Consider the following 22,653-nt stretch of genomic DNA (forward strand, 5'->3'; position numbering starts at 1 on the left):
CTTTAATCAGCTTCTTCTGGCTTCATCTGTCATTATTTCTTGATCTTCTATCGTCTTGTTGTAATCCAAAAAGCCCCATGGTAACTCCCAACCGATGTTGTCTCGTCGTCTTCTTGTGCTCAAATGAGCTGTCACGGCCTTAAAGAGAGCCTGTGACTTTACATTTGGGCGGGAACTGGTTTAACAGCCATCTGATTGTCCATGTGCCGACTTAATTTTTTTTTAATGACATAATTTAAAGGGAATGATGTCAGCATATCAGAATGGCTGTGCTTAATTTGCCTTTAACATGACGTCACTAAGCCGGCATCACACGGTATTTCAGCCAATCTGATCGTGGGAACCAATTCCCCAATCTGATTGCTTGTTGTACACCATGTGACGAAGTCATTTTAGGTCAAGTACAACAACCAATCAGATTGGGGAATTGACATCATTCCCTTTAAATGACATCATTAAAAAAAAAAAAAAATCGGCACATGGTTTTAAAAGCCAATCAGATGTCTGTTAAACCAGATCCCGCCCCAATGTGACGTCACCAGCCCTATTTAAGGCCATATCTGTATAATAGTTATTTTGCCCATTACTCTACTGTATGTGTTTGTTTGGTTGCAGGGGTATTTATTTAAGTGTAGGACATGTTTTATTTTTTTACATACAGGTTTGGTACCTTAGGTCTGCGGGGACCTATGGAGACCACCTGAGGGCCCTCGCTTGCCCACGGGAACCACCCGAGAACCCCAGGATGCCCACAGGTACCACCTGCAGACCCATGGGGGACACCTGTGGGAAAGAGCCGGTGGTCCTAAAACTGTGGGGGCCCTGTGGACCCGCAGGGACCACCCGAGGGCCCCAGACCCCCGTGGGAACTTCCCAAAGGCCCCCAGAATCCCTTGGGAACCACCCGAGTGCTCCAGACACTTGTGGGGATGACCAGGGGACCCCCAGACACCCATGGGACCACCCGTGGACCCCATTGTGGCCCTCTGTGACCCGCGGTGACCAGCTGGAGCACACGGCGCCTAGCGGGGACCACCAGAGACCCCCAGACACCTGTGGGCACACCCCTCTGGTGCACTGTGGGGCCTAAAGACACCTGTCGGGACAACCGGGGACCCCCGTCAGCCTGGGGTATTAATCCTGTGTGTAAAATAATAAATCATGGTTTTATGGGGGGACACAGGGGGTGGGTTGTGTATTAGTGGGTGGGTAGTACAGTACATATTGTAATCTGCTAAATTACTGTGCCTTACCCCCTTCATTGCCTTAGCGGGCATTGCATTAGCATTACATGCTAAGGTAATGAAGCTGTTTACATTTCTTTTTTTATTTATTGTGTGTGTGAGCAGGGGGTCTCCTGAGCTGCACAAAGTTGATTTCAGCCTCAGGGACCCCCTACTTTCCGAGATACAGGCCCCGATTGGTCTACCGATATCCTTCTGCTTTGTTTACATCCCAAGTGGATTTTAACATGGAGGAGATACCGGTACTCCATACCGGAGACTGTAACTCGGGAAGTAGGGGGCCCCCGAGACTGAAATCAACTTTGTTCAGCTCAGGAGACCCCCTGCTCAAGCACACTATGAATACAAATAAAATGTAAGCAGCTTCATTAACTTAGCAGCTATCCGCTAAGGTAATTTTTTTTTATGTATGATGCTAATGTGAGGGAGCAGGGGGTCTTCTGAGTTGAACAAACTTTATTTCAGCATCAGGGAACCCCTACTTCCCAATATACAGGCCCCGGTATGGGGTGCCGGTATCCCCTCTTCTTTGTTTCGATCCCACGGTCCCGTGACCCACAGGATTTTAACATGGGGATACTGGCACCCCATACCGGGGCCTGTATATCGGGAAGTAGGGGTCCGCAGACCTGAAATCGACGCGGTTCAGCTCCGGAGACCCCCTGCTACATTACTGCATGTTGGGATTTTAATAAAAACCCCGCGATCGCCTGTGAGAGGCACGCAGTTAGAGTGACTTATTCAGCCTCTTACTGCGCGTCTATTACATAAAGGCAGACCCCGGTAGGACTCACACAGCAGGGACCCCTGCTGTATTTCTCCAGCGGGCCATTAGGCTGTTGCGGCGCAACTCACAAGGATATCGGGTATATCACGAAATTCCATTTTGAGATGCCTTAAAATAAAAGCACCTGCATCTGTAGTGTTGGAAGCCATATTTGAAAAAAACCCAATAACTTTGAAAATCAAAGAATTTTACCAAAGAAAATGTTTAGGAAGCAGGTCTAGAGGCAGAAAAAATGTACATACAGTACACATCTGCATGTTGTGGTGTGAATTGTATAAAAAGAATGGAGATATATACACATCATCCTCAAATATATTTTTCCTTATATACCGTACCATGACACTTCATAATATTTTCAACTTCTGATGAGATTTAAATTATATGAAAGTTATAATTATTGTATTAAAATATAAGTTCTCCGTGCTAAAAAAATGGACACAAATTCACGATGTAGAGACATCCCATTATATGTTATGTCATTCAACTCCATAACTCCTCCAATTGACAATCCCATACTGCTTATGTGAGCAGAGATAATTAAGTACAAAGAGCTTTTATACTTGTAAGCTAAGACATTCATTTTCAAAATGACCTTAAGCACCACCATACAGGAAATGTGTCCTTATATGTGTACTGCCATGAACTGATTAAAAGGAAGTGCTGTGATAGTATTATATCTGTGTTCATTCAGGTATCATGTCTAGCAATTTGCTTCAATGTGTATCGGACATCACAAGTATCCATGTTGCTTGAAAAAATGCTAGAGGATCCAAATATATATCCAAACTTTCATTTTCTGGCTTTCTGGCAAACTCATTATAATAACATGATTGCTTTAAATGTCTTCTTTGCATGGATAAAGGTACAGTACATTTTTCATTTTTGCAATATGTTCAATGTGTGCTGTTTACATATGTATATAAATATATATATATATATTTATATATACAGTATGTGTGTGTGTTTTTTCTAATATGCGTCTAATCACATTCAAACATTTACTGTGTATTATAAAGCCATAACGTAAATTGCAAAAAAGTACACAAAATTGTTATTATAATTTATTTATATACTGTATGTGACGGTGTGGGGGTAACCAGGTCTTCAATATTATTATGCCCGGTTGGTTAACTCTGAGCCATATTGTGGGGTTTAGAGTGTCAGCTCTTGGACACATTTGTCTTACACGAAATGTATGTGAATGTGTGACAATAAAGAATTTATGAGTTTTACCTTTCATGGGGTGCTAGCAAGCAGAGATTGCTAGGCTATGAGCTTCAGGAGGATTTTGCGGAGAAATTCTTACCACAATTTGTCTAGATAGTCAGGGTCCAGAGTTTCTGTGCGCCCCAATAATGTACCCGGGAGTCAGGTCAGGCAGCACGGATACATGTAGGCACAAGGCTCCCGTCAAAATCCTGCTCTGGAAATGCTTTTGTTACACTGTTAGGACTTCCTCCTTCATCACAGACCAGAAAGGTAAGCGGGGAAAAGGGTTTAAGGTATCCTCAGAATGGTACCAGGGTCCCCCCAGCAACAGATGGATCCCCAGTTAAATGCACGGTTACCCAGAACCAGTTTAGAAGTTCTGGCGGTACTCCAACCATATATGAGGTTGCAAGGGTTTTTATGAAACTTAAGTCCGGTTTTCAAAGGGATTGAGATACAGCCCTGAGAATGAACCTAAGCATTTTTTCATTCAACTCATAGGACTTAGAAAATTATAGCCCTGAAAATGAACCTAGGCGGTTTTTCATTCTACTGTCGCGGCCGAGTTTATTTGAGCATTTGCCCGGTCTCGGCCGCGACAGTAACCTGGCGCGCGCCGGGATGTCCCGGGCGCGAGCCGAAGCCTCGGAGGAGAGGCCCGCCGATCGGGGCTTCCCCCTCTCCTAACCGGGTCCGCCGGGTCCCCCGGAACGTCCCGCCGCCGTCCTCACATCCGCGCGACACCAGGGCTCCCTCGGGGAGCCCTGGGCACGCGTACAGGCGGCACAGGCACCCGATGACGCGTGACCGTGCATCGGTGATGCGCGGCACACCGAGGGAGTGCGGCTCGCAAGCCGGGACATATCCCGGCTTGCGGAATGAGCCACACTCAAATAAAGTGTGCCGCCTGTGTACCTTGGGACTTAGAAAAAATATGGGAAAGTATATTTTGTTTCATAGTGTTCTTATAGTACAGATGCTTGTGTACGGTATTATGAGCTGGGGACTTTCAGGTCCATGGTTCCGAGAAACCATGTGGTTGCCAAGCCTGGTGCCACCAAGTCTTCTCGAGTCCCCAACATGAAAGCCTCAGAGGCTGCCAAGGTGTGAAGCCATTTGGGCAGCGGAGTTAGCCTCAAGAACTCACTGTGATGGTGAGGGGGTAATCAGGCTTAATAATAAAGGTTAAGCCCTCTTCGTTACCCCTGATCCATATGTAAAGGTCCTAGAGTGTCAGCTCTTGGACCGGACTGTTGTATATGCATCAAAGAGACTGTGTATTAATTATGCGACAAAACAGTATTTCTGTGTTTTTGCCTTTCCAAGAGTGCTGACAAGGGGAGCTTGCTAGGCTGTGAGTTTGAGGGTGGGTTTTGCGGAGAAACACCCACCTTCTTTTCCCCATTTTGCAGTCCATTCTCTGACTGTAGTAATTGGAATGTATATAAACTGTGCCAATTGGTTTTCAGACACAAGAGGGAGCTGTGAGTGCTAAACCAAGCGCTGATTAAAGACGCGTGGATAGGTACGGGTGGACGTGTTGGAAGTGTAGGTATCCATTTCTGAGCTCTCGACGTCGCAACGGCAAGGTTAAGTGAGTAAGTGGTTTGCGGTCTAGCTTAAGTGGGTCCTGTCCAAATGTATCCGCTACCTTGTTAGCTTCCTACAGTGGCGACCGCCTTTAGTCATATTCGGTTAGATCCGCGATTTTCAGATTATCCCGGTTATGTGCGGTTTTGTGTCGTTTTCGCCCGGAGTGAACTGCGTTATTTTCGCGCTCGTGATATTAGCATTTTATTCTCGCTGTCTGCAATACTGCAATGCCATGTAAAAACTCAGGGGGGCATTTGCGAGCTGTTGTCTTGGAAGTCTAATACCTTCGCGGTTCAACCTACGTCAGTACACAGTCTGTGTGTGCCCGCGCAGTAATTGTAAATTTGCATATTTAAAGTATACATGCATTTGCGGTGCTGTGCTGATGTACAGTATGTCTCATTTGAAAATTGTTGAAACGCATAGGCGTGTACAGTACTGTAACAGTGTCACATTTCTGCATATACAGCGCTCTCCCCTCGCTCAAGATAATTAACTGCACTGCAGGGTATTTCAACTTCTTATCTTCTGTGCAATGCAGTACATCTCTCCCACACCATTCCTTTGAACGTGTGTCTGGTTTCAATCACATTCCTGCTTGACAGCAGGAATTTACTGTGCATGCGCCTGTAACTTCGCCCACCACTGCTTGCTTGCTTGCCTGAGTGAGTGACCAAAAAAAATTAGGAATTTTTTTTTATTGTAATTTTTTTTTTTTTTTTTTCTCCACAAGCCTGCAAAAACCATCTTACTGTAGCTTTTGTCTGCGACCCTGTGCGTTTGACTGCACATGGTTGATTTGTGTGCTTTTTACGTACTGTATTTGGGGGTGTATTATTATGATGAACTGCCTTTTGAAATTAAAGTATGTCTTTAGCTTTGAACTTCATGCGGCTGTCTTTAATTATTGGAATCTTGCCATTGTGTTTTGAATCCGTCCATAGCCGAGCTTCAAAGCCTCACTGCGCCTGCGTGTAATCCTTGTTCAGATGGGAGCTATTTAGCTGATTAGCTGCTTTCTGCGCTTGAGTCACCCAACCCCCCCCCCCTCTCCACAGAGTAATTCGACAGACACCTGCACAGAGTCATTCATTTTCTGAAGTTAGTCATTGTGTTTTTATTCTGTCCCTAGCCGAGCGTCAATCGCCTCACTGCGCCTGCGTGTACTCTAAGCCTCTTTGAGATGGGAGCTAGCTGCTTACTGCGCATGAGTCACCCAACCCCCCCCCCTCTCCACAGAGTCGTTAATTTTCTGAATCTTGCCATTGTGTTCTTAATCCGTCCATAGCCGAGCTACAGTACAGTACAAAGCCTCACTGTGCCTGCGTGTAATTCTCTTTGAGACGGAAGCTTTGAGGCTTTGTTTACGGCAACGTTTTGGAAAATCCCTTCTCGAATTTGATTTGCACAGAGCATCACCTTGATATTATAATAATAATAGCATGTTTTTGTATAGCGCTGTTAGTTACAGTATACGTTGCGCTTTCCAGAGACATTTTGCAGGCACAGGTCCCTCCCTGTCCCGTGGAGCTCACAATCTACTGTATGTTTTTTGTGCCTGAGGCACAGGGAGATAAAGTGACTTGCTTTTTATGTACTGTATTTGGGGGTTGTATTTGGGGGTTTATTGATCAAATTATTATGATGAACTGCCTTTTGAAATTTACTGTACTCTACTCTACAGTATGTAATTTCTTTGAACTGCAGCACAACTAATCCTTCATCCCTCCACACACAAACTCTTTTCGACAGACACCTCCACAGAGTCATTCATTTTCTGAAGTTAGTCATTGTGTTTTTAACCCGTCCCTAGCCGAGCGTCAATCGCCTCACTGCACCTGCGTGTACTCCAAGCCTCTTTGAGATGGGAGCTAGCTGCTTACTGCGCATGAGTAACCCAACCCCCCCCTCTCCACAGAGTCGTTAATTTTCTGAATCTTGCCATTGTGTTCTTAATCCGTCCATAGCCGAGCTTCAAAGCCTCACTGCGCCTGTGTGTGTTCCTTTATCAGATGGGAGCTATTTAGCTGCTTAGCTGCTTACGGCGCAGGAGTCACCCAACCCCCCCCCCTCTCCACAGAGTCATTAATTTTCTGAATCTTGCCATTGTGTTCTTAATCCGTCCATAGCCGAGCTACAGTACAGTACAAAGCCTCACTGCGCCTGCGTGTAATTCTCTTTGAGACGGGAGCTTTGAGGCTTTGTTTACGGCAACGTTTTGGAAAATCCCTTCTCGAATTTGATTTGCACAGAGCATCACCTTGATATTATAATAATAATAGCATGTTTTTGTATAGCACTGTTAGTTACAGTATACGTAGCGCTTTCCAGAGACATTTTGCAGGCACAGGTCCCTCCCTGTCCCGTGGAGCTCACAATCTACTGTATGTTTTTGGTGCCTGAGGCACAGGGAGATAAAGTGACTTGCTTTTTATGTACTGTATTTGGGGTTTGTATTTGGGGGTTTATTGATCAAATTATTATGATGAACTGCCTTTTGAAATTACTGTACTCTACTCTACAGTATGTAATTTCTTTGAACTGCAGCACAACTAATCCTTCATCCCTCCCCCACGCACACACAAACTCTTTTCGACAGACACCTCAACAGAGTCATTCATTTTCTGAAGTTAGTCATTGTGTTTTTAACCCGTCCCTAGCTGAGCGTCAATCGCCTCACTGCACCTGCGTGTACTCCAAGCCTCTTTGAGATGGGAGCTAGCTGCTTACTGTGCATGAGTCACCCAACCCCCCCCCCCCTCTCCACAGAGTCATTCGACAGACACCTCCACAGAGTCATTCATTTTCTGAAGTTCGCATTGTGTTTTTAATCCGTCCCTAGCCGAGCGTCAATCGCTTCACTGCGCCTGCGTTTACTCTAAGCCTCTTTGAGATGGGAGCTAGCTGATTACTGCACATGACTCACCCAACCCCCCCCCCCCTCTCCCAACCATTTGAGGCTTTGTTTATGGTAACGCTTTGGAAAATCCCTTCTCGAATTTGAAATGTAAATCTGATTTGCACAGCATTGAGAGAATTGAGAGCAAAAAAAAACATTAACTGATTCATGTTGTTTTGACATTCATTCTTATACTGTGGGGGTGGGGGGGGAGTGTGGTTGTTGTCAATGATAATGATTACCAAGGAATGTGAATAAATATTTATTTTATTTCATCAGGAACAAAAAAATACAAATATAAAAATAATCATGAATAATACATAATGCAGTCTTTATTAAGTTCTTCTGGCAGATTGAAATTGGATAAACATTTAGAAAACATTTGTAAAACATGGAGAAACATGAATTATGCACATTTATAAGAATATTATGTAATAATATATATATACAGTACACTGTTATGTATAATATATGTATACTGTATAAAAATAATATTACTATGTACAGTATACTGTATATATATATATATATATATATATATATATATATATATATATATATATATATATAGTAATATTATTTTTTCCGTCGTTATCTTGTTCCTCATTCCGTGTACAGTACAGTAGTTCATTGAGAGAGGAGAGGTTTTGTGTACATCAATACTGCTGTTTATATACTGTACATTTGACTGTACAAACAGATTAGACTGGACACAACACCCCACCTCCCCCCAGGCCACCCTTTTTTCCTGAAACGACAAGAAAACAAAAAATGAGTGTGTTACTGTATGTGCGTACTGTATTATGGCATTGTGTGATATGTAGTACTACTTTAGATGGCTGGTGCTGCTTTCTCGGAAAAGAAAAAAATGACCAGTTAGTAGGCAGTTACTGTACTACTGTCAAACTAGTCTACTGTATACTGGAACTACTGTACTGTATACTCTGACTACTGTTAAATACAACTGTATGTAACCTGATGGCTGGTGCTGCTCTCTCTGTAAAGAAAAAACTGTAACTACTGTACTGTATAATGGCATTGTGTGATATGTAGTACTACTTTAGATGGCTGGTGCTGCTTTCTCTGAAAAGAAAAAAAATGATCAGTTAGTAGGTAGTTACTGTACTACTGTCAAACTAGTCTACTGTATACTGGAACTACTGTACGGTATACTCTGACTACTGTTAAATACAACTGTATGTAACCTGATGGCTGGTGCTGCTCTCTCTGTAAAGAAAAAACTGTAACTACTGTACTGTATACTCTGACTATTGGGAAAGAAAAAATCTGTGCCATACTTACCTGTATCATACTGTACTTAGAATACTACTGCACAGGACTACTTTCCTGATGCTTGCCCATTACGCGCGATCACAATGGGCAACACAGTGGCAATATGGTTTATATATTTATTGCAGCGTTCCACGGTGAGTACATCGTTCCAAAAACTCATTATGCCTTTCAACAACTCGTCCTTTTTGGAGGGTTTCGCCACTTTCCGGATATGGTCCTTCTGCTGATGCCAGACCATTTCGATCGGATTGAAGTCTGGCGATCTGTCATTTGAAAAAAAGGACAATTAGTTTAAAAGATACAGTACACAGTAAAAACAGTGGGGAAAAAAATGAGACACGGTCTACTGCACTTACTCCGCTGGCGTCTACACCCAGTTGATACCGCGCTCAAGGATATGCGCTGTTGACGCGGTGTGCTTCGGATCGTTGTCCTGGTAGAAGCGGTGACCATTCTGGAACTCGCATGTGATGTATTGCACTATCTCAGGGACAATGTTGTCTTGGAAGAAAGCTTTATTAATTATTCCAATAGCAAGAAAAGAAAAGTGCTCAAAAAACTGCACAATAGTACAGTACAGTGCATACAGTAAGGTTACACTAGTAAAGTACAGTGCATAAGGCTACATTATATTTGATATATTTTACCTTCAAAGATGACAATGCATCCTGGTCCACGCCTAGAGATGGCACCCCACACATGCAGCTACATGGGGTGTTTTGGCCGCGGCTTCAAAGATATGCGGCCTTTTTTGTGGAATGCAAAGCTTGCAAATCTCTCCAGCGACACAGTAGACTCATCAGTGAAGATGCAATCCTGGAAAGTCTCCCCACTGTCGATCCATGCCTGGGCCTGGACCACTCTTTTGATTTTGTTTGCATCCCGTATCATGGGGTACGCTCTGTAATGACAATGAATAAAAAATGTTAGCGTCACAGCGCAGTACAGTTTGCAAAACAACACTTTTACTTTACAGTACCTCCTGTACTGTCCAGTACTAACCTCACACGTCCATATTTCCATCCAATGCTGCGTCTCATCTTCTTTATGCTGCTCTCGGATACAGTTAGATTGTGCTTTTCCTGCAGAGTGCTTTTGACCCTTAATGCACTCTTCTCATCATTCTCCTCACTTATTTTGTCCACCAGAAGAGTTGTCTCCCTACAATGTAAAGAAAATATATTGTTTTATTAATATGCAGCAATATAAAATTTATATATAAATATACAAAATATATATACTGTTGTAATATAAATATAAATATACAAAATATATATACTGTTGTAATATAAATATAAATATACTAAATATATATACTGTTGTAATATAAATATAAATATGCAAAATATATATACTGTACTGATATAAATATAAATATACAAAATATATATACTGTACTGATATAAATATAAATATACAAAATATATACTGTATACTGTACTGATATAAATATAAATATACAAAATATTTATACTGTTGTAATATAAATATAAATATACAAAATATATATACTGTTGTAATATAAATATAAATATACAAAATATATATACTGTTGTAATATAAATATAAATATACAAAATATATATACTGTTGTAATATAAATATAAATATACAAAATATATATACTGTACTGATATAAATATAAATATACAAAATATATATACTGTACTGATATAAATATAAATATACAAAATATATATACTGTTGTAATATAAATATAAATATACAAAATATATATACGGTTGTAATATAAATATAAATATGCAAAATATATATACTGTACTGATATAAATATAAATATACAAAATATATATATACTGTACTGATATAAATATAAATATACAAAATATATATACTGTTGTAATATAAATATAAATATACAAAATATATATACTGTTGTAATATAAATATAAATATACAAAATATATATACTGTACTGATTAATATAAATATACAAAATATATATACTGTACTGATATAAATATAAATATACAAAATATATATACTGTTGTAATATAAATCAACAGAAATAACAAAAATATTAGATTTAAATTAAAATTAATTTTATTTTTAAGTTGTATAAATATACGTACGCGTTATTTACCCTTGGTGCCCTTTTGCGGTCTCTGTTTTTTCCGTGTGCATGATAGCTCACGGTGGTTGCTGGCACAACGATGCCAGAAGTAGCTAACCAGCGTTGGATAGCAGCAATTCGGTGTCCGCTCGTGTACATCTCCTTAATTCGCATGCTGAGCTACTTGGAAATATTTTTAACAGGCATTGCTGCGAGAAGAAAGAAATACAAACACAAGAATGTATATTCAATGTTTAGTTGATGTGTATTCAATGTGCAGTGAATCCACAAAATGGATGGTGTATTAATACGGTAATGACTCACATTAGAGTACGCCCACTTTCAACACCTGTACCTGGTCGCCATTCATAAAAGGTTACACACTTTGCATAGCCCACCACTCGATGATCTTTATCTGAACTTGCCCTAGTCCAGATACTGCATTGTGCCACCTGCTTCCATGGATCAACCCCGATTCTACGGACGTAGGAACCCACTCGCCTCTTCCATGCCTGTCAAGCAGAAAAAGCGAAAGGCAGTTGCCATTTCCACGCCAAGGCAAAAGCGACAGGCTAAGGCCAATAAAGAAAACCTTCTGCTGACCCCAAAGGCTAAGGGTTTTCATGGACGTCAGCCTTATTATGTCAAGAAGATATACGGGGATGTACTCTCGATGCAAAACGATTGGCAGCCAACCCATCGAACCCGCAGACCACTTCCTCACATACGCTTTGACGACTCTGCTGCCGCTGTCCCGGAAATCTTCAGCCCGTCTTCTCCACCCCTCGTCCTCGACGCTTCCGCCGCCCTCCCGGAAAACCACAGGCCATCTTCTCCAGTTCTATCCGACGACGCTGCCTCTGAAATCCACGGGTCACTTTCTCCTTTGCTCTTAGACGACTTTGCTTCTCGCCCGGAAATCCAAAGGTCACTTTCTCCATCCCTCTTCGACGACGCTGCCGCTTCTCCTCTACCAGATATCCACAGGTCACCTCCTCCACTCTTCTTCGACGTCGCTGCCGCTTCTCTCCATGGAACCCCCATTTCATCCTCCGTTGCACCCATCCACCCAGATGTTCACACGCCATGCACAAGAAGCAGCTCATTAGACCAGATGATGAATGGGATAAGTGTGGATCTCCCCAGGAACTCTATTGTGCTAGCAAAGATAGATCTGCTTATGGAGACAATGATAAATGTGGAGCAACGGATGCTACAAATAGATAAACGGATGATACATATGGACCAACGGATGATATATATGGATCAACGGATGCAACATATGGATCAACGGATGGATCGACGGATGGAGAAGATAGAGGCTGACATAGCGGGTATACATTATTTGCTCGGTGTTAATGCCCCTGTTTCCCCGACGCTGGAGCAGGGGGGTGACATGGATGTGATGAATGGGACCTTCGACCCCCTTCCATCACCAAGCGCACCCCCTCCACCAGAAGATGTAGTGTACATGTATGCCGTTGAGGAGGACATGACAACCCCGTCAAGACCATGCCAGGAGACAACACAGCGACAAAGACCGGAGGAAAGCTTCCTCCCAGACAACCTACCATCGCCCGTCGCCACAAGCACACCCGCTCCCAAAAGACCTACAGTCGCTCGCATCGATACGGTGCCCGACATCACCCTGTGCGATCTGCCACCGGCGCTCAGGGAGAAGTGTAGGGTGAAGAGTGCTGGTGCACCCCACAAGTATGCCTTGTTACTTTTTAAGCACCATGTTCCCTACTCGTTGTACTGCGACTGGGCCTTCAAAGTGAACTACGATGGAAATCGCGTAATAAAGGCGCTTCCTGACAATTTAAGACGGAACATTCGGGATGAAATGCGGCGCTTTTATCCACGTACAGATCCTGTAATGAAAGGTGTTCAAGACTGCATTAATGGTGTTTTGCACCATGCAAGGAATCGGCCATGGACGGACAATGCAGAGGACTTTCTGTAAGACCATACTGTTGTGCTGAACTGTATTGTACTCTACATGATTTGACCTGCTGTACTTAAATAAAGGAGATGTTGTTGTGTGTTTTTTTACTTGTATTTATACAGAAATGTTTTAACTTGCTGTCCACACACACAGGACCTGGACAATTCCAGTCCCTGGGGGCCGCAAACAGGCACGGTTTTCAAGGTTGTCCTGAAAACCTGCCCTGTTTGCTGCCCTCGAGGACTGTAGTGGTGCAGGTCTGACTGACAGTTTTGCCCACCATCCCACTGTACTGTATATGTTTCTTTAATAAATGAGATGTTTCGTTTGTATACTGTATTTTATGAATAAAGTTTTTTTTGTAATCACAGGTAAGACCATACTGTTGTGCTGAACTGTATTGTACTCTACATGTTTTGACCTGCTGTACTTAAATAAAGGAGATGTTGTTGTGTGTTTTTTTTAACTTGTATTTATAACAGAAATGTTTTAACTTGCTGTCCACACACACAGGACATGCACAATTCCAGTCCCTGGGGGCCGCAAACAGGCACGTTTTTCAAAGGTTACCCTGAAAACCCGCCCTGTTTGCTGCCCTCAAGGACTGTACTGGTGAAGACTGTTTTGCACACCATCCCACTGTACAGTATATGTTTTGACTTGTCGTTCTTTAATAAAGGAGATGTTGCATTTTGCTTATTTTTTGAATAAAGAATTTGTTTTTAAAACATGTGACTGTAAACCATACTGACTGACATAAATGTTTTCACAAATGTAGCAGTAAACCATACACCTGTTGATGTTTTGAATTGCTGTGCACTTAAAATGTTTCTACATTGTACAGTATTTGTAAATGTTTTTGTACTTACTCCACCAATAAAAGAACATGTCGATTTGTTTTACATTGTTCCATTTGCTCCTTTGCTACTGTAACAAAATACAGTGTTTCTATAATGTCGAGGCATACTGCACTGTATACTGTAGGCATGCTCAGTATAAGAGTATTAAAAAAAATAGAAGACACAAACTGTACTGTATGTACTGGCACTGTATACTGTAGAAGACACATAATGTATGTGATACATGTAGAATAAATGTATAGTTTTTATTTTTTTCGGGTTTATTACACAGTATACTGTACTGTATATAAAAAAGTATTGTACAGTATACTGTACGGCCGGAAAACATCAGCATACTGTTTCAGGTGCAGTATTCTATCCTAATCAATAACAAAGGCCACTAAACTGTAGACTCTGGTACGTGGGTTTTTAAATCCGATTCAGCAGGCATTGTTACACAAAGCGATATTATCCATCGAAATCCCTCCATTAGCCGTTTTCTTTTCTGAGGAAAAACAAAAAGAAAAGTTTTACTGTAATGGTCAGCCCCCTAAAAAAGTTCCCAGCCAGTCCCACCAATAATTTTCTCGGGGGGCGTCTGCTGTTCACATGCGCATGCGCCTACCGTCTATGTAATGACACGCATACTGTATGCGTTTCAAGAAGGTTCCAATGCGCATGCGCCTAGCGTTCCACCAATAGTTCAGTATCTGCAGTACAGTACTGTAGAAGCCGCTCAGCCAATAATATTGCTTACAGGAGAATCGCTTGACTTTTGAATCGCACCGATATTGATACTGTATTGTCAAAATAAAAAAAACACAGAAAATAATATGGCAACAATGCTCACCATAGAAATTCCCATTCAGCTGGCGCCAGTGCCGGTCCACTGCCAGTCCAGCGTTCTTGATCATCCACGTCGATAGTTTGCAGCGGGACTAGTCCACCTGTAGTCAGCTGATGAGGCTGGAAATTGCTTAGGTACATGCAAGCTTGATCGAAACTGCATGCGAAATCCGGCTCAGGCTCAGGGTTGTCACTAATGGCGGGACCATCATTGGAAGCCGGTGCTGGTGCATTGCTTGGCAGGGACTGTCGTTTCTTAGTTGGTTTTAACACGACCCTTCGCCTTTTGCCATCATTATGATCATAGATACAGGAAAAAGCCGGTGATACACACCAATACCCTCCAACAAATTGTGGCTCAATATGATAAAAACAGGGATCGCTACATAACCTTTTCCTTATTGCACGCTTCCACGTATGAGGAGTTGGCGAAAATTTGTAAAAGTCATAGTTTTCGACAAAATACTGATAAATTTGAACAACTGTTGCCATCTTATCCTCTGTTGCATTAATCGTGGCCCATATCAAATACGCGTAACTTCTGTCGGGTTTTTGGAAAGCGGACTGCACTTGAACACTCATGGCGGGCGGGTCTCTGGAGAATACTGTAACCGAAACTGGTCTTTGTCTTTCTTTAATATGAAAAGCCTAAATTGATATATTTTTGAAACCTCTTCCTTTAGTCTCAAGGCCAAGTTACAATAGCACACTGTGGTATCTTTTTTAAACGAAACACCTGCAAGTCGACACATTACTGAAGCGCATGCGCATTACAATTCATGAATATCTGCCATCTGGCGGACACGCGAAGAATTGCAACCTATTAAATCCGAACCATTCTCAATAAACGCATCAACCGCGTGTCAGCCACGCATGACCCGTGGCTGGGAACGCAAAATGAACGCGGCATGCGCCAGGTGAAGAGCGTCGTATTCCAGGAAAAAGCCAGGGAAAAACTGGTGATTTGTTAGAATAAAAGCTGCCGCAGCAGTAACTTGAAAGAGAGAAAGTCTGTAGACGTGGGAACAAGGCTCCACCGCAAACCACATCATAGACCATTCAATCAAATACACTAATGCGCGAATGGAATAAGCTAGCACTCTAAATTTTGGAGTGCAGGAACGAATAAAGAAACCATACACACACATATGAAATGTACAGTAGTGGCACAAACAGAACATATTGTTTTAATAAACTTTGTTATACTGTTAGTTTTAAATGTACAGGCAGGAAAACTTTTTCTGTAAGCCAGGGAAAAGTCATTTAGCATGCAAATATGCTAAGGGTGAATGAACTGAGGGTTTTTTCAATTTCGTACTTCAAAGGGCCCCTGCAGAGAGGGCACCACAAGGTCTATGAGAAGTCCGGAGTTGAAAAGACTCAGCAATCCTATGTGTTAGTATGGCCGGGATAGTGTGAGTGCCAGATACCGGTGTAAAGTATGTGTCCTTGATACTTGGTGCCCAAAACCCCAGACTCAGTGTCGCCAGGTAAGGGGCTGACCCTGGTATGCTAAGGAGCTGAGGTGAAGTTGACACATGCTCCATGCAAACCAAGAGGCAGCTCCTGCCCTTTCTGCAAAGTACTGGCAAGTCGGGAATAGGTGGGGAAAATATTCCCACAGGAGGAATTGGGTGCAGTTGTTCGTTTTTCTGCTCTCGCCGTGTTCGCATCTTATTGCGGGAAGGCTGGAATTCATCCCGCGGTTTCAAATTTTGATTCCGATGTACATGATGCGTGATGTGTTCGAATAATGGCCGCTACATCAGTAAGTACTAGTCTACCGTGACAGGCACCAGAACGGTCCCGGGGTCCCTAGCATATGGTGGGATGTCCCATTCATGCCCAAGTCACACTGAACCTGGTATAGGGGTTCAGGGGGTACTCCAGCTAGGTAATAGAGCTGCGAGGATTTTATTTATGTATTTGTAAAAGTCAGGGTTTTGCAGTGTGCCAGGAATAAGGCTGGTAAGAGTAGGGAACATATATTCTTATTCTATCCCTGACAACAAACCAGGAGACTTAGACATGTTTAAACACAAGACACAGAGTCAAACTATATGTTATTAAAGGTTTTTTGATAAATGTATATAATTGTATATGTGACTGTGGGATTTCCAAGTCTGTGGTTCCGAGAGACCAGATGACTACCAAGCTTGGCGCCACTGAGTCTGCTCAGGACCCGAAGTTGAAAGCCTCAGGGATGCCAAGGTGTTAGAACAGTAGGAGTCCTGTAGTTATCGCTGAGTACCCCCATCCTGGTCTAAAAATGGGCTATCTGTGACCATTTTCCCTGCCCCAGACTCTGTGGAACCTGGACAGCAGGTGGGATCAATATGCTAAGAGGCAGAGGTACCAGGTTAGTGCATGCCCCTTAGCAGAATCCAAATCAGTACACACCCAGCTTCAGTATACAGGCAAATCGGTGATAGGCTGGCAGGAGAATTCCCACACACTGATTGGCTGTAGTACTTTCTGAATGGGAATCTAAAATCAATAAGAAACCTTGCAGCCAATCAGGACCTCAGATTTTCAAACCATCAGTGGCAAATTCAAGTTACGAAAAAAAGATGCTCTATGAGAAATAGATGCGAGCCGGCTTTAGAGATTTTTACTAGAGAAATTTTTAAAGTCACGCTTTTCAGGGACATATCGGTTGTGGCTGGTATTGCATGCCAAATGGTGTTCCAGTACTTCCGTGAGTACCTCCCAGTTATTGGAAAGGGCTCCTACAGACTTCGGTTGTGTTACATTGTGTTTGTCTAATCGTGGAATAAATTACAATTAATTTTACTGCCTTGTCTTGCTCAATCAAATGATCCCAGTATAAAAAGTTGTTAATTACCCTGGTCTCCGGTGATAGGCTTTATTTTCTGGTGGCAGCAGTGGGCTCGATTGAGCCTATGTTATAAACTCTGCAGGGTCTTATAACATAGCGGGAAACTCGAAGATTGTGATCTCCCAAAACAAGCGGTAACTTACACACGTTTCACAAAGCAAAGAAAACACAGGTTCTCTTTGCCACTTAGCTTAGTGCCCTCGGGCGAACATGGACAAGCGATCAGGATGGTACCGGTCATGGGACCGAACAAAGATTGTTGCCCAGTGTGAAAGCTATGGCTACCGACAGGCGGTCAATTAAAGACTTTACTGGAGGAGGACTTGGAAGCGCACAAAGTATGAATTGCTTTACCAGAGGAGGACAAGCTTTCACATGCAGTTGCAGTGATCACACTCCAGCCAGGGGTGCAGGAGGTTATTCCAGCCCCGGTGGCAGAGGAAGGACATGGGGAGGGAGTGGGTACCAGCATGGATATTTTTTGGGAACCGGTTCAGGGGAGTGCGGCCGTGGCATCCCCAGAGGCTAATGGACTTGCCACTCCTGGAATCGCTGCACTCCTTGGCTCATGTGGAGAGGGGGCGAGCCTGGACAAAAGGGTCCAGCTGCTTACAGCAGCACAAGCAACAGCTGCCCCCCACACTCCCACCTTGTTAACGGGGAGCAAGCAACCCCCTGGGTGGACCATCACAGCTTCGTGAGGTTCGTGGATGGCACGGACAAGTGTGATGGTGTGGGTGTACCCAGGCCAATAATAAAGGTATTATGCCCGGCTGGATGCCCCTGAGCCATATTGGGGGCTTTGAAGTGTCAGCTCAGCAACCCAATTATGGCATTTGAACAGTATTTTAATAAAGATGTATGTGTGTTTTACTGTTCCAGGAGTGCCAACCAGCGGAGATTCGCAGGGCATGAGTTTCAGGGATGATTTCACGGTAAAATGTTGTCAGGGTGTGTTTGGGTTTTCCCAAAGATCCAGGGGAGCGATGATGGATGCCATAGAAAAAAGAAAAAATTTATAGTGCAGTATGCTAACACAGTGAATAAGATAAATAAGAGGTTCTCCCAAATTCCTACTCACAATTGATCAGAAATAAAGAGCAGTGTGTAAGCCTGTGACTCGTGGTAGTCAGTAGTCTGGATGGTATACATAGTAGGAACTCAGCAGTCTCGGACAAAGAGAAGGTAAACCATAGTGCAGGTCAAAACGATAATTTATCAAAACATTAAAAGCTCAGAATTGGAGGCTTACATAAATAGGAAGAAGAAAGGCAATGGTGGAAAATATACAGGGATACTTGAGTGAGTCGCGATCTCATCGCTCTGTTGCTCAACCACACACGCCAACAGTGTCTTCCGCATCCGGGTTCTCGGCGTCACTTCTGGTCTGTGTTTGGGTAGAAGGGGAAAGGTAAGTGCGCGCTGGCCATCACAGATCTCCTATGGCAATCTCTCTTCAGTGCTGCTCCCCGTCTCCCGTGATCAGCGGGGCTGGAGAACACTCACAAACACATAAACAAAAGAATGGGGGCGCAAAAGAAGAGAAATTATCACTAAAAAGTGCAATAAATATATCAATTTATATAGGCATATATTAAAAAGTGCACAACTTACAATAAAAATAGATCATGTAGATCCTAATACATCAAGCTAGTGAATTCCACGAATGGGACGTACGCAATCAAGACAGAAAAAACTCTCCGGATAGCAGTTGGTAAAGCTGAGGGGAGTCTCCAGACCGACATCTCCGTGTGAAAGTTCCTGCACTGGTGTGAAGCTGTTGGGCGTATCGCGTCGTCACGCAACTACCCAGCATGCACTGGCACTCCTACGCGTTTCGTGTCACGTGGGATACTTTGTCAGGGGGTAGCCATCCTAACTATTGGTTCTCACTAAGTACAGCGAGCTAACCAATAGGATCGGTACATACTGTACTAGTCTGGGGAATGATACCCACAGCCTTTCAATTAGTTTACATTTAAAGCAACAGGCAGAAGCCCACAGTGTCTTCCGCATCCGGGTTCTCGGCGTCACTTCTGGTCTGTGTTTGGGTAGAAGGGGAAAGATAAGTGCGCGCTGGCCATCACAGATCTCCTATGGCAATCTCTCTTCAGTGCTGCTCCCCGTCTCCCGTGATCAGCGGGGCTGGAGAACACTCACAAACACATAAACAAAAGAATGGGGGCGCAAAAGAAGAGAAATGATCACTAAAAAGTGCAATAAATATATCAATTTATATAGGCATATATTAAAAAGTGCACAACTTACAATAAAAATAGATCATGTAGATCCTAATACATCAAGCTAGTGAATTCCACGAATGGGACGTCCGCAATCAAGACAGAAAAAACTCTCTCCGGATAGCAGTTGGTAAAGCTGAGGGGAGTCTCCAGACCGACATCTCCGTGTGAAAGTTCCTGCACTGGTGTGAAGCTGTTGGGCGTATCGCGTCGTCACGCAACTACCCAGCATGCACTGGCACTCCTACGCGTTTCGTGTCACGTGGGATACTTTGTCAGGGGGTAGCCATCCTAACTATTGGTTCTCACTAAGTACAGCGAGCTAACCAATAGGATCGGTACATACTGTACTAGTCTGGGGAATGATACCCACAGCCTTTCAATTAGTTTACATTTAAAGCAACAGGCAGAAGCCCACAAAACATATAACATAAAACATGAATATAGCAAACAATACCATAAGACATATAAAATGTAACATAACACACAATATATAGCAAACAATATATAGCAATTAATCAGGCAATATTGACCACATTAAGGGACATCATGATCAGTCAGACCTCATGAAAATGAGAAATAGCAGACAAACCGAAGTGTCTCATATAACATAGGTATTGAATATAGTGATAGTGATATTAATATTAATATTGATGATGGAATAATTCCAGCTAAATCACATAGGGTTACTATTAAAATAAACATAAAATTATCTCTAAATAAACTCTAAGTTGTAGATAACACAGCTGCATTTGTGTGAACAAAACTAACAGCATATGTTAGCACAAATGAAGAGTTAAAGAAGGGGGGTTATTACCAACCCAGTCAGGATCTTTACACTAATGAAATAAATATAAAGTGCAAGATCATCTCCTCAAAGTTGTACAGTATAAACTGACCATATTGCTAATACATATGTAATTTAATAAAAAAAAATACACATGTAATTAATCACCAGGTATACGATAGTTGTGTGAACTTAGAATTGTTCACAATCCATTAGCCTCCATGTATAATAACAGTTGGAATCACATATATACCTTGGTCATACACAGATATTATCATAATAATAAAAATAATAATAATAATGACAATAATAAATTAAATCACCAAAAGTATAATGAACTTCAAGTAATGAACTAAAAATCAATACATAAATTAACAAAAAATAATAAATAATAAAAGAAAAATTAATGCATAAATGAAAATTAAAATGAACCAATGAAAATTCCTTGGACTTTATATTGTATCTAGATATCATAGGAAGGTATTCAGAGTAATACATAAAATACATATCCATAAACCACCGATATAAGCCATAATGTATTTATTTTAGGAAAGGGACCAATTCGATACGTTCGTTAAGACCACCAGGAGATTTGCTGCCTAGAGTGTAAATCCAAAGTTGTTCTTTTTGGAGCAGCATGTTATCTCTATCCCCTCTCCTGGGGTCTCTAGGGACAATCTCAATACCTCTAAAATGTAGGCCATCAGCTTTTCCTTCGTGTTGTAAGAGGAAATGATGAGCAAGATTGTGGACCTTCTTGCCTCTAGAGATATTAATCTGGGCATTCTTAATTCCACTAATATGATCACCAATTCTAATCTTAAACTGCCTTGTAGTTTTACCGATATACCACAAATTACATGGGCAAGTAATTGCATACACCACAAAAGTTGACAAACAATTAATAAATTGTCTGATCATATGTGGTTTCCCTGTTATCGAATTGGTAATTATTTTATCTCTTGCCATATATTTACAGGCTACACATTTACCACAGGTGTAGTTGCCTGTAGGTTTCACAAGAAAACCTCCTTTAATGTTTGTAGTGCTTTTGTTCTTTTTTAACATGCTAGGTGCAAGAATTTATTTGATATTTTTCGCTTTTTTTAAAGCAATTTTAGGTTGGGCAGGTATGATGTTCTTTAACATGGGGTCTAATTGGGGTACCCCCAATTGTTTTTGAGGATTTTTCTAATTATATTCTCCTGTCTACAGTACCCTGTTATAAAGAGAGACATATCAGATTTGAGATTCTTATTATCTCTTTTAGCCTTAACTTGTAAGAGAGAATCTCTTGGGATATTTTGGCTTCTTTGAATAGATTTCTTAATCAGGAGTGGGTCATAACCTTTATCTGTGAACCGTTGAGCTAACACTCCACATTGTTGTTCACAATCTTCAGGTTTTGTACAATTTCTTTTGACTCTTAACATTTGACCATATGGTACTTTATTTAGCCATCTGTTGGAATGGTTGCTAGTGCAGTTTAAGTAAGAATTAACATCAACATCCTTAAAGTGGGTTTTGTTACAATAGTTCCTTTCTCAACCGTAAGCACCAAGTCGAGAAAGTATATCTCTCAGCTATCATTTTGGCCACTAAATTTCAGATTCCTGTTATTATCATTTAGATCGGAAATAAAGCTTTCCGGGTCTTGTGGGGTACCTGACCATATAATGAGAATACCATCTATATATCTGCGGTAATACTTGATGTGGCGGCTATAATTGTTAGGGTGCCAAATGAAGTCAAGCTCCCATCTCCCCATAAACAATCCCGCATAATTTGGTACAAAACGAGTCCCCATGGCTGTCCCAGTGGTCTGGCGATAGAACTTGCACGCAAACAAAAAATAATTGTGATTTAATATAAATGTGATACCATCTAAAATAAATTGTTGCTGTGAAACAAAAAGTGTATGATCCACGTGTAGAAAGTAGGAAACAGCCTCCACCCCCTGAATGTGATTGATGCAAGTATATAAAGAAGCTACATCTAGCGTAACCCAAATGAAATGAGGTTCCCATGTGACAGATAACAGAGAGTTTAACACAT

General features: G+C 42.0%; 1 protein-coding gene across 3 annotated transcripts in view; it reads left to right on the plus strand.

Annotated features, from left to right (window-relative positions):
* Positions 1-22,653, plus strand: part of PKD2L2 (polycystin 2 like 2, transient receptor potential cation channel) — a 1,160,187-nt gene that overhangs the window by 666,200 nt on the left and 471,334 nt on the right. For 2 of the 3 annotated variants that reach the window (XM_075601557.1, XM_075601559.1), the window contains exon 8: positions 2,723-2,893. The exons of the other annotated variant lie outside the window; for it this stretch is intronic. In XM_075601557.1, the coding sequence (XP_075457672.1) occupies positions 2,723-2,893 (171 nt within the window). The remainder of the gene's footprint in view (positions 1-2,722; positions 2,894-22,653) is intronic. 3 annotated transcript variants of the gene reach the window in all.

The sequence above is a fragment of the Ascaphus truei genome, chromosome 5, assembly GCF_040206685.1.
Source record: "Ascaphus truei isolate aAscTru1 chromosome 5, aAscTru1.hap1, whole genome shotgun sequence".
In the NCBI taxonomy this organism is placed as follows: Eukaryota; Metazoa; Chordata; class Amphibia; order Anura; family Ascaphidae; genus Ascaphus; species Ascaphus truei.